The sequence below is a fragment of the Sorex fumeus genome, unplaced genomic scaffold, assembly GCF_029834395.1.
Source record: "Sorex fumeus unplaced genomic scaffold, SorFum_2.1 ptg000006l, whole genome shotgun sequence".
Classification (NCBI taxonomy): Eukaryota; Metazoa; Chordata; class Mammalia; order Eulipotyphla; family Soricidae; genus Sorex; species Sorex fumeus.
Window position 1 is genome coordinate 45874909 of NW_026606063.1, and position 13554 is coordinate 45888462.

The following is a 13554-nucleotide window of genomic DNA, read 5'->3' on the forward strand; positions in this document are numbered from 1 at the left end:
AGGGCTTAGTGTTATATTTGGCGCGACTGGTGGCTGGGTGCAAGCGCTGGCTGGGGAGCCTGGGGTCCTCGCTAATCCCTCCCAAGGTCTGCTAAAGTGGAGAAGGGTGGAAAAGGGGGCTGGGAGGAAGTGCATGTAATGTTTAGTATTATGAGAGATAAAAAAGGCTGCTGTAATCAGATAAGGGCTGACTGAGGAGGGGGCCAGGAAATATTGGCGGGGGATAAAAAAAAAAAAACCAGGATCTGTCCTTGAAATGAGGCGGCAGGGCCAGTTCACAGATGGCAGGCAGAATGATTTGCTCTACAGGTGCTCCTGGCATGTGGGCACAGACCTCGCCTGTTTACCAGGCGAGGACATGCACTGGTAGTTCCTGAAGGGTCCATTCGATTGTTTTCTAGAAGTCCTCCTGACCACTCCACTCTAGCAGGCTGGAAGCCCAGTGCTCCTCGGTGGCCAGGGAGATGAGTCTTAAAAGACTGTTTTCATCATCAAAGTTAGCCTTGTAGCAGAAATAATCACGATGGCCACCACTAGCCCTCACTTGTGCTACCTGACTGCTAGCAGCATTGCTTTGACCCCTCAGGACAACAGCGCTGCTGAGTCGATCCCCTCTTTGGTTTTGGGTTTTTGCAAATGAGAAAACTGAAGCTCAGAAAGAGACCTTTCTGCTCCGGAGAAGGTCAAGGCATGCTGACCTGTCTGCCTCAGAGCATTCCTGACATGACACATTGCCGCCAGACGGGGCCTGCTTTGAGTCTAGGGAACACTTAGAACATCAAGACCCGAGATTCAGGACTTGCTGGGCTACTGTAAAGTTAGCATCCCCCAAGTAAAATTGGAGATGAAAATGGTTCTGCCTCTGCCAGCCGTTCCAGCCAAAGGATGCTGCCCACCTCTTTCACATGCTGAGGGCTCACCAAAGATCATGCCCTGTTTTCACAAATAAGATCACAGGCTGGGGATGTGGAGTCTCTGTCTTAAAGAAGCCACATTTTATTGGCAAATGTTTGATCCAGGTCATAAAATCCAGTTTTACCTATCACTTGTCTAATTACCACGATACTGTTGGTCTCGTAGGGTTGTAGCAATCAAAATCATTTGTGATGACTTTGATTCTTGGGAGCTGTTGAATGCAGGTTTGTCTGACCGGAGGCTTGTTCGGTTTGTTTTTTGCGCCCACATCTGGAACTTGACAGGCTCCTAATTAGCTACACTGGGGTAGTAGTTGGCACTTTAAGAAGCAATTTTTTTTCTTTTTTTAAGTTTGGTGGTGGGTCTTATTTTCGATTGTGATAGCATTTTTGGAAAATTTTCTCAAGCACACCAGCAGCCTTGTGCAAATTTAAAAACGAAGCTTCTCTTGCTCTTCCTGCTTCCACCCTCCGGCCCCCCACCCTCAAACGCCACATCTGGTTTAAACATGTTTAATTCTTTCCAGAAAGAGACGGAGGGAAGGTGGGAAGGAAATGTTCCTCCTTTCTACCTTTCTGGAAGGAGAGCTTCGTTGTGGTTTCTGCTCTGGGTGGGGATGGGGCCAACTAGAATAAATACACCACAGATAGGAAGCAGTTGGCCTGCAGCCATGCAGCTGGATTATCTAGACATCCTTCACAGCTTTCAGTGCGGCATTTCTCCCCTGCCTTGTTTTAAATAGCCAGATGCCTCTGTTAATGCTCGCTGTTGGGGTTGTTGCCAGAGGAGACGAGAGGCCTTTGCACTGTGTCCCTCCTCCCTGCACAGTACAGGCACACAGCCCACCATAGAGACGTCTGTGCCCTCAGGAAGGGCCATCACAGGACTCAGGGCAGGAAGGATATGCTGTAAAGATCACAAGCAAAAGCCAAAGTTAATCACCCCTAGAGTCTGGAAGCTGAGGGGTGGGGTTTTGTTGTTTTTGTTTTTGTTTTTAATTTTTGCAATCTCTAATAAATGAAGACTTTTTGGAAAGAAGTTTATGGCACTCACATAAGCAATGCAAACTTCCCTTTTTCATGTTTACTTAATCCCTCAGCGGACTGCAGAACTGCACACAGCTGCAGCGTATGCAGGCACACCCGCTCACACCACACACACACACACACACACACACACACACACACACACACTCAAAGCATGTTTGAACGAGAAGTGTGTTGTTGAGTTTCAAGTCTTCACCTTGGCCATTTCCTGTTGGGATGATTCCCTAATACACTTGCTGAAGATTTCTGTTAGCTAAGAACCCTCATAGTTTTTCCTAGAATAAATATAATGTTCTTTGTGGGGAGAGGATATTCTCAGTTTGTAGGTAATAAATGTTATAAAATATTCTTAATTCATCTCTGGGATCTCAAGGAAGGAATATGTATGCTGAATCCTGAAATCCTGAGATAAATGAATTTGTGATGAAAACCTTGTGTGTGTGTGTGTGTGTGTGTGTGTGTGTGTGTTAAAGTCAGTTTCCCACTAATAAATCTTTATACCACCCCAGTTCAGCTACGTAGCTCATAAACAAATGATTTTTATATTCGTAGAGATTCTGTTTGCTACAAATAAAACTTTCATGGACCTTTTATATAAATATGTAAAGCTTTTGTTTTAGTGCCCACTTCTAGATCCTGGGAATGTAACAGTGAAGATAAAGGGCAAAATCCCTGCTCTCAGCCTTCTAGTTGGGAAAGGTGGGCAGACAGACATGTCAGGAGGGCAGATGTTGATGTGGTAGCTTGTAGAGAGACAAAGCACTGAGAAGATTTAAATTGGCACAGGGGACAGGGCCACAAGAGAGGTAGTCCAGGGATTCCATGGTTGCATCAGAGTCATTTGATACTAAACAAAAAAGTTTGTCCCCACTTTACTCAATAGATCTTCCCCCCACCTTTCAAACTGGTTGGTATTTATTTCATAGAAAAAAAAATGTTGGTTCTTAGGGTGGAGGGGTTGGGACGGTGACCAACTGTAGTTCAGTTCCTGGCACCACATGGCCCCTAAGCAATGAACATTGAGTGTCTCCAGATTCAGTCCTAGAGGCCCCCGGAGTATACACAGGGTCCTGAGGCCCCTTACCTGGGAGGCTCAGGTAATCTTCAGCACCATTTCTTTGTGCCAAACATTGAACCAAGGGTCCTGTGGGCCAAAAATTGCTAGAAGTAGCCCCCAGGGGCTGGAGCGATGGCACAGCGGGTAGGGCATTTGCCTTGCACGAAGCCAACATGGCCAACACAGGTTCAATTTCCAGCATCCCATATGGTCCCCCGAGCACCGCCTGGAGTGATTCCTGAGTGTATGAGCCAGGAGTAACCCCTGGGCATCGCCAGGTGTGACCCAAAAAGCAAAAAAAAAAAATTAATAGAAGTAGCCCCCAGTTCTTCCTGGCACTGTTTGGAAGACACGCCAAAGGTATAACAAAATGAGGGAATAAGCTGATCCCGTAGGGAAATGGATTTTTCAGGGAAAGAAATGGCAAGTGCATATACCCAAGGAAGGACTGCGCTTATGGTAAAGGGCTAACAGGAATGGGAAGATTCTGACTTTTACTCAGATTCACATTTAAAACTGTTGGGAGCATTTGATTGGGTATTATAATCTGACTTACCTGTTTTCTCAGAATGTTGGACACACTTTGAAATAAGGCCAATTTTAAGGCTATTGTAATAATCTCAGAGATATTGGAGGCTGGAGTGAAAGTAGTGTCAAGAGATGGCAAAAATATGGATGTATTTTTGAAGGGAGAATCTAAAGCTACTTAGAATCAAACACTTCAGTCTACAAGTGTCAATGGAGATGCCTTGGTTGGAATTAGACACCCCAATAGAGGTCTGAGTGGGAAAGTAAACTTAAGGGATAAAGATGGAGTTGTTGGCCCTGACTTGGATACTGGATGGTTTAGTCACAGTTAACTGGCAGAGAGGGTTGGTATAGAGTCTTGAGCATGCTGACAGTTTGGGTAATTTTATGTTTTTTATATTTTACCACAATTAAAAAAGGTTAGTCTCAGGAAGGAATGGGGACAATAAGGAAGTTTCTGGACCATCAGATTGGGTGCTTGCCTTGTACACGGCCAACCCAGGTCTTTTCTGATTTTGTCTATTTTCTCAGTAAGAGTGAAAGAAGCTCATGTGTCATCCATCTGAGAGGGAGGGATTAGGAGGACACGTATTGGAATGCTGGTGGCATACACTTGGGATTAATTATGATGGTTAAACAAGATCTGTAAGTAGAGAAGAGCCAGTGGGTGGGAATTGGTGGGTGTTTCCCTTAGCCACGTTCAACAGCTGACTGGGGACCAGGGGTTAAATAAATGGTGACATTTAACTGAGGTCTGAGTTTTGCCACCAAGCAGTTACGTGCGGAAAAAGAGGGCACGTTTTGTGCAAGAGTGTTCACCATGGAATTGTAGTTTGGTAGAAGTCAGGTGAGGGCGTGAGAGGTACAGGGAAAGGGACAAGGTGGTTAGAAGAAGAGATTGTTGACCCCAGAAGATGATGTTAATGGAGTCTGAAGAGAGAGAACTATTTTGAGAAGATGGTGGTGTCGGAGAGTAGGAGGCTCGAAATTGAGGTAATGAAGATTGTACAGATGCTGGTAAAAGTGTGAGGTCATAGGTGTACGCAAGGCTGTATATAAGACAAGGGCATCGGAGGAGAAGAATGCTAAAAATTGGAAACAAAGCAATTAAAAGGGAGGCTAGTGGAATAACCATGAATCATGATAGGAATCACAGCGAGGAGACAGGGACAGGGGATGGGGGCGGGCAGTGGGGGCAGGCAGTGAGCCCTCTTGCTAATCACTTCAAGAGAGGGGGAGTACCCAGAGGTCTAGAGAAGATTGAAGAAAGTTGTGATGAAGCACAACTTCAGACTTGTGAGTTTCAGATAATTGGAGAGAAGGCCAGCAGCATGCCAGGGGTGAACCGTATCGCTTGCATTTCAAGGATAAGAAAGTGAAAGAAATTTGGATGAGATACCTAAGTAGTCAAATCCAGAAACAGAATAGAATGGCAGTTACCAGGACTGAGGGGAAGGGAGCATGGACATTTAGTATTGAATGGATATGGAGATGTAGATATGTGTGATGAGATATAGTAGATATATGCACATTTAGATACATAGATATAGAGAGTGTGGGAAGATAATAAGTAGGGGTATTAGACTCAGGTGCAGAACAATATGAAGATGCTCAGGGCCATAGAATTGTACACTTAAAATTGTTGGAATGGGGCTGGAACAGAAGTACAGTGGATTGGGTGTTCGCCTTGCACACAGCCAACCCAGGTTCAATCCCCGGCACCCCATATAGTCCCCGAAATCCCTTCAGAAGTAAGTTGTGAGTGCCTCTACGTGTGGCTCCAAACAAAAATAGTTGGAATGGTAAATTTTATGTTCTATATATTTTACCACAATTGAAAAAGGTTAGTCTCGGGAAGGAATGGGGACATAAGGAAGTTTTTGGACCATCACATCCAAAGGAATAGAGCGAAGAGTGTTTGTGGGGGCAGAAACAGAGGTGGGCAGAGATGGAGGACTACTCAAGTGATTGAGCAAGTGGCCGGTGGTGGTGGCCAGGTTCTGAGCCCTGAAGCTGGGAGTCCCATCTTCCCTGAGAGCCTAAGGGGTTCTGTGCTATTCCGCTATTTTGTGTCTCTAAAATCTGCCACTGCAATTGGCATATAATGGAAATGAATATAGGTTTGAATGGATGAACAGTGAATTCACTCCAAGGACAGAAAACAGGAAGTGAGAATATATTGGCCTTGCTGAAAATTTAAATTCTTAAAGGTGAGGAAGAAGTTTTAAAAAGCTCAAGTTGGTCTCTGTAGGAGAAAGGATTTTTGGCAAATGCACAAAAAAATTCATTGTAAAATTGCAGTTTAGACTGGAAAAAAATAAAATCATAAAGAGAAGTCTGTACATGTTTAAGGGTATCTGAGCTTTCCCATCGATATAAATGACTGTATGATGAATTTGATTTGGAAGCGGATTAACTTTATTCTTATGCTAAGCTAAAAGATTATAGACTTTAAAGTGGTAACCACCCCCCTCCCCCGTCATTCACTGTGAATGAAATTTTAAGGTTTGAAACTTAATCAATTTAATTTCTTGATCAATTTGTCTTTTCTAACTAACCGGTTTCCTAACTTATAGATTAGGTCCTTTGTGATTAATATTTACACTGAGGTTGTTTTGTCTGCATGCATCTTCCAGGAGACTTAAATATTTTGAAGATGCCTGTACACGTCTTCAAGAAACTTAAATATCATTTAATTGCCAAATGCCTTTAAAAACTAAACTTTTATATTCAGTTTTGTTTTTCTTCGTAAAAGTTGAGATGGACCATCTCTTAAGGTTGCTATCAGCATAGATTTCATTTTGATGAGTTGAGAGTAGTGATTGTCTCACATTGTGATACATGTCCGAAAACTACAGACCATTATCATGCCCCATTCTTCTTCTTGTCGTTTTAGTGACAGCTATATTGTGCGTGTCAAGGCTGTGGTTATGACCAGAGATGACTCCAGCGGGGGATGGTTCCCACAGGAAGGAGGCGGGATCAGTCGCGTGGGGGTCTGTAAGGTCATGCACCCTGAAGGCAATGGACGAAGCGGCTTTCTCATCCATGGTGAACGGCAGAAAGACAAACTGGTAACAGCAGACATGCAACGAACAATTGGGTTCAATTAGCTTCGTCTGACTTCTTTACATTAACTCATAGCTCCCTTCTCCTTGGGTTTTGTTTTTAGTTTACTTCTTTTTCCTACTTCAAGCTCTTGAAACTTCAAAAGTTAGAACTCTGAAGCTGGTGCCAAATTGTAGAACATGATCCTAGCTTTCCAACAGAGACATTTGTTTTTTTTTTTCTTAAGACACTCAGTATATAACTCAGATGCTTAGAAGTTGTATATTGACTGTCTTGTTTGTGTGTTAAATTAATTAAGCTGTCTTCTTGTCACTATAACAAGATATTCAAAACAAAAGTGTGTTCTCTGTTACAGATCATATTGTAGTCAGAGTTCTTTTTTGAAGTCAGGTTTATGCATAGAGCATGCCATCCATGTTTAGATGCTGGAAGGCAGAATGCAAAGACAGTGTCATCTGACAGATGTTAGCAGTCGAATAAAGGTTTATCAAAAGATACTCTAGCTTTCATTTCATGAGCTAAGCAACAAAACATGTTTGAAAGACTAGGAGCCCCAGATTTGGTCCCCTTCACTGCGTGTTCCCCCAAGCACTGAGCCAGTAGTAGCCCCAGAGCATTGTCATGTGTGGCCCCCAAAAGAGTGTTTGGAAAAAGAAAGTATCAAGAGTAATCACATATCTTCAGTATTTCTATATGTTTCTTAATATATATTTGGAGAATAATTTAGGAGGTAGGGTGTTGTTAGTTCACAATGTACTATTTAATGTGGGAACTTAAATGCCCAGTTCTCTCTAATGAGGTAAAAGTAATCAAAAGAATCGAATACTCAAATTTCTATTTTTTATATTAAGGTAATTATTGTAAATTAAGGTAATAACTAACTGGTGGCTTTGAACTTGGAAGACTGTACCATTTGTATTAGGTCATGGAGTGCATATTCAAAAGTCAGTAATTTATAATGTACAGGATTGTACAGGATCTCAACAGAAAAAAACACAAATACAATACACAAGTATGTTACACATTTGGGACTCTTAAGAGTTACATCCTTTGAGTTTTGTGTGTTAATGTAATCTTTATTTATTGTGTGTGTTAGTGTAATCTTTTGCAGCGACTTATTTAAAAAAACTTATACAATAGATGACAGGATTTGTAAATGTTATATAGGAATTAACAGGAATGCTGTTTTCACACTTGATTTAGTTCTGTATATTTGGCGATACTACTCATTTTTAAGTTTTTTTTTGTTTTTGGACCACACCCAGAAAAAAAAAAAAGCTCAGGGTTCATTCCTGGTGATGCTCAGGAGAACCATACAGAGTTCTCCAGGAATCGAACTCAGTTTTTCCTCATGCAAGGCAAGCACCCCACCTGCTTTACTGTCTTTTCAGCACCCAATTAGAATATTCTTTTCGTTTGTTTTTGAACCAATCCCTGTAATGCTTGGGGTTCACTCCTAACTGTGCTCAGGAATCATTCCTGTTGGGACTCAGGGTACCGGGAATCAACCTGGGTCAGTTGCATCAAGGCAAGTAAGTACTTACCTGCTATACCATTTCTCTAGATCCTTAAAACATTTTTGTTTATAGGATGTTCACGGTAAAGCCAATGCAACCATACTACACTGAAACAGTGAAATAATTACCAGTGAAGCAGTCTATCCAGAGTCTGCCTATGCTAAGTGCAATGCTAGCCCTTTAGTTAGACTGTTTCATTGTATTCTTAGATCAGCCTAAATAATTACAATGAAGAAATTAAGATTCAGAAAGATTTCTTGTTCTTTATTAACTATTTGTTATCCTGTTACTCTGACCTCAGAACTAAGCCAATGTTGTACATGCCCAGTACCTTCCAACTCTTTGTTCCGATTATATTTGCACAGCTATAATCAGAGTCTAGCAGCTGTTTTGCATTTTGCTTGTTTTGCCTGAACATCCTTAACCCCCTCTACTGCCTCCACTTTCACCACAGCACGCAAACACACAAGCATGCTTGCGCATGCACGCGCGCACGCGCGCGCGCACACACACACACACACACACACACACACACACCCCATCTAAGGTGGTGGCTCCTTCTATAGCCTCCAGGCATCCATAGTACAGTACTTTGCCTGGTGAAGAGTATGAGCCCACGAGGAGTCCCACCTCCCTCAGGCACACCCTGTCTGAATGGTAGAGTGGGAAGAAGAGAGTAGAGACCATTTGCAGCAGCCAGTTGGTCAATGGTATCAGAGTACCCAGTATTCCAACTAGGACATAAAGTATTCTTTCTAGTAGAACTGTATCACCAATAATTTTTGCAATGTAGTATATGTCTGAAGGTCAGCACTATTGTTTGACATACTGAGACCTATAAGCTTAACTTTGTCTTTGTTCAGCTAGCCAATCTAAAGTTATTTAAATAAGTTTTTGTAAATTGAAGGCAAATTTCCTTGGGGGGGAGGGGGGGAGTTGGCTCCTTAGAAAAATCCGGTGTGTTGGGGGCTGACAGGGGATGGCCGTGGGGAATGACACGGGATTCATATTAAGAAGAATCACAAAAATCTAGTAAGTTTGGACCGGAGAGATAGTACAGTGGGGTAGGGTGTTTGCCTTGCACATAACCAACCTGGGTTCATTCCATGGCACCCCATATTATCCCCTGAGCCCCACCAGGATGCAGATCCTGGAGTAAGCCCTGAGTTCTGACGGGTGTGGTCCAAAAACAAACAACAAAAAGTTTTGTGAACAGCAACAACACATAAATAGTTTAGCTTACAGGATCCCTTTACACTAAAAATATATTGCGGATGTCAGTGAGTTCATGGATCATACATAACATATGGATTATAGTTAGCATATTTTAAATTTGTTTTCTATTTTGAATTATGGTAAATATTTTAAAGTACAAATTGTATTTAAAAATTAAAACTTGGGGCTGGCACAATAGTATAGTATGTAAGAGTTTTGCCTTGTACTCAGCAGACCTGATCCCCAGCATCTCATATGGTCCCCCAGTACCGCCAGGAGTACAGGAATAACCCCTGAGCATCGCCAGGTGTGACCATTCCCCCCTCCAAAAAAATTTTTTAAGTGTTGTATAAACAAAATTTCTTATGACAAATTGCTATTAATTATTTTCCAGAACAAAATAGTAAGAAGAGTAGCATTGCTTTACATTTTTACAAATCCCTTTTATAGCTTAATAGAAACTACCAGGATTCTAATATCAACTTGTGTTTTCAACTTAGTCCTGTATGTTATTTTGGGGTCAGTTAGGTGAAGAAAATCCAGCTTCATAAAGATTCATATAAGTTTGGAAAGGGAGGTATATTTTAATCACCTTTTCAGGTTATCATAGATAAACTTCTTTGATGCTACATCAAGACTCAGCCTTTGGCGGTTTCTTATATGTGGGATCTGAGGCCATATCAATGAACTTTTCATTGTCTTTATATTGAAACCATAGTTTATCTTTCATTTTGAAGGGATCATTTATTCACCCTGGTTTTGCAACAGTTCACTTTGCTCATTTGGAAAATAATATAATGGCTTGAGTTACACAGATCTTACAAATGTTGATCCATTTAATTCCACATAACCAAAATCATGTTCTTAAGTCACTATTAATCTCATTAGAAAAGCCTTTAAGTTTGGGAAATTGTATACTATTGTAATTATTAATATTTGAAAGTTCAAATGTTATTAATGCAGCAAATTCCTCTAGTTGCTTTCCTTGAAGTGACTGAACTTTGTTCATTTTCAAGAAAATAACCAATCCTCAAATCTGAATTATTGTAGTTCATCTGTCAGTTTTTCCAAATAACTAGTGATCCATGAAAAAAAGCCATTAGTTCAGCTCATCACTAAAACAACTACACTGAAACAAATTCTCTTGCAACAATCCTCATTTTTCCACATACAGCAGATGTTTAAGGTCTTTTAAAAATACACATCCCTCTCTCCAACTATGCACGTGTGCAATGCCAGGATTTCTTCATTTACTTCAACCAGAGCAACATACTACAGCAAACTGTAATACAGAAGCGGGTATGAGAATCCTATGAGAATTACATATATTTGCATTTCATCTGGAAATAGTTTTGCCAGGCTGGACTCACAGACGAAATTTTAAGAATGTATATAAAAGTAACTATTAGAAGTCTGGAGAATAACTGAATACATCTATTATATCCATGTCTAGGAATGTTGTGTAGCCATTAAACATTCTTTTTTAGCATTCTGTATCTCTTAAGACATGTTTTTAAGGATTAAGGAAGAAGTTGTAGAACACGTTATTGAATGGCTACAGTGAAGTACAGTCACCTTCATGGGTGTGTTAAAAAGCCACAGAAAGGAACTGTTATCTTTATCTCTGCCATACTCTTGACAAGTGGAGAGGCATTTGAGGTAGTTTGGATGAGATGAATAAGAATGGAGTGCTTATTCATTTTGTTTGTGGCTTTTTTTAAAAATTTTTATTAGTGAGACACCATGAGATACAGTTATTCGTGGGTTTTTTGTTTTGTTTTGTTTTGTTCTTGCTTTTTTGGGTTACCTGGCGATGCACAGGGGTTACTCTTGGCTCTGCACTCAGGAATTACTCCTGGGGGTGCTCAGAGGCCCATATGGGATGCTGGGAATTGAACCTGGGTCAGCCGCATGCAAGGCAAATGCCCCACTCGTTGTGCAGTTGCTCCAGCCCCTGTATTATATTTTTATGTGGATTTTTTATAAGCCTCCAACACAAATATATGACACTTCTAAAGCCTTTCTTAATTTTAAATTACTACTTGATTGGACATACGTCAGAGTCTCATTAAAGAGTTTACACATGTTTTAAAGAATAAAACCCATAACTTTTTTTGTCATTAAATTTAGATATGTAATGATAGTTTGTCTAAGAGGACATAAAGAGGTGGTATCTAATCCCCTCCCACCGCCTCACTTAATTTAGGTGACTGGACTGATTTTACTTTTCTCAAAACCTATCAAAGTTCTATAACAAAATGTACCTTTGGAATTATCTTAAACTCAGAAATGTTAAGTGAAGACTAATTTTTTTTCACCCTGAAAATAATGAAGAAACGAGGAGTCTTTGTTTTTACAAAAAGCTTATTTTGAGACTTTGAATTGAGACTATTAAGTTCTAAAATAGATAACATTTGTTAGTTAAAGCCTTCGTTATTTGGATTTCCCCAATTTGGAATGGGGCTGGGCTGACATTTAATCATTGCACTATTCTTAGGGGAAATAGCCATATTAAGCAATTTAATCATAAATAGAACTGTGTGAGGGGACTGTTGTCTTCTTTCAATACAGTGCGAGGAAGCTAACTGTTTGGGATTTATGTTTGATATGCCAACTTGAGTATTACTCTCTGTTATGTTAGGGAACATTTATTAGGTAGCACTTGATTTGCTTACTTAGAAGTTTTCTTGAAATTTGTACTCTTGAAGATATGCTCGAATTTGAGTTTATACTTATTTAGGCACTTCTTTACTCTTTTCCTTAATTTAGTCTAAAAGTTGTAATAAGATCTTGTTTTGTAAATGTGGAACTTGGCCAGAACAAGACCAAAGCTATTAAAAATTAGCAAGATTAGTCAAATCAGGGTGTGGGTATAGCTCAGCAGTGAGTACATTCTTCACATATGTGTAGCCCTAGGTTTAATTCTCAGACTGGAAAAAAACTGCAAAGTCATGTTGGATATGTAATGTAACTGTAAGAACAAATAATCACTATTTTTGAGCATTTTACTATGAATAAAGAATGAAGTCTGCAGGGACTGGAGCAATAGCACAGTGGGTAGGGCGTTTGCCTTGCACACGGCCAACCTGGGTTCGATTCCCAGCATCCCATATGGTCCCCTGAGCACCGCCAGGAGTAACTCCTGAGTGCAGAGACAGGAGTAACCCCTGTGCATCGCCGGGTGTAACCCAAAAAGAAAAAAAAAATGAAGCCTACAGCCATGATTTCAGTGCTTCAATCCTCTAAGAACTCTCATTAGCTGTATCAATAATAGCACTCCACTAGATCCAAAGGGAGTTATTTGATAACACATATTGACCGTTTTCCAATCTATTTGGGAGAATAAGAGTAATATATTGAAATTTTTAGAGAATAAAGTATTATAGTAATAACCGTCAAGTACTTAATTGTGAAAGTAGTAAGAACTAGAATAAATAAAGGAATAATAGTCAATGGTAGAAATATGGAGAATAAGTGTGGCTTTGTAGCTCATTATTTAGTGTCTTTAGACCATGTATATTTTCTCATTGATAATACTGTTATTTTACTTTGGATATAATAAGGTCTAGGGTCTAAGACCAGCTCACATTTAAAGCCTTAACTAAAACAGTCTGACTCTAGATTGCTAGAAACTGGAAAATTGTTCTGATAATACAGAAAAAAAGCTTAATTGGAGATCCAGATCAGAGCATTAGCAACTGAAATGGGGTTGGATATAAAAGATGTTGATAGAAAAAAATAAATGGTTTTGGTGGTTAATAATATAAGGGATAAAGAAAGCAAAGAAGGCAGAGAGATTTTGAGCCAGAGAAAATGAACAAAGAGGGATTGGTATGGTTAAGCATAGGGAAGTTAGAAAAGGAAATTAGTGGCAGACATTTTAGAGCTGTTTGTGTTTCAACTTGTTAAATTTGAGATCATTGGACAGTATCCATTAGAACAGAGGAGAGCAGATAGAGAGCCATTTGTGTTAAGATCCTGGCACAGAAGCAAATAAACCTGGCAATTAGTAGAGCCCCAAGACCTGGGCCTCAGCTTTGTGGCCCTCCCAGTCCCCACCCCCATCAGGGATAGGAGAAAGAGAAAAAATGAGTTATATGGCTCAGTGAGGTCAGTGGAGAATTGCCAAAGACATGAGAGTTGGGGGTGCTCAGGAAAAATTGAATGAGCAGCGGGGACAGGCAAAAGTTTATTCCATGATGGACAA

General features: G+C 40.5%; 1 protein-coding gene across 2 annotated transcripts in view; it reads left to right on the forward strand.

Moving 5' to 3' along the window:
* The window catches only part of SPRED2 (sprouty related EVH1 domain containing 2), a 122421-nt gene that overhangs the window by 83049 nt on the left and 25818 nt on the right, over positions 1 to 13554 (forward strand). For both annotated transcript variants that reach the window (XM_056124873.1, XM_056124874.1), the window contains exon 2: positions 6443 to 6620. In XM_056124873.1, coding sequence (XP_055980848.1) covers positions 6443 to 6620 — 178 coding nt within the window. The remainder of the gene's footprint in view (positions 1 to 6442; positions 6621 to 13554) is intronic.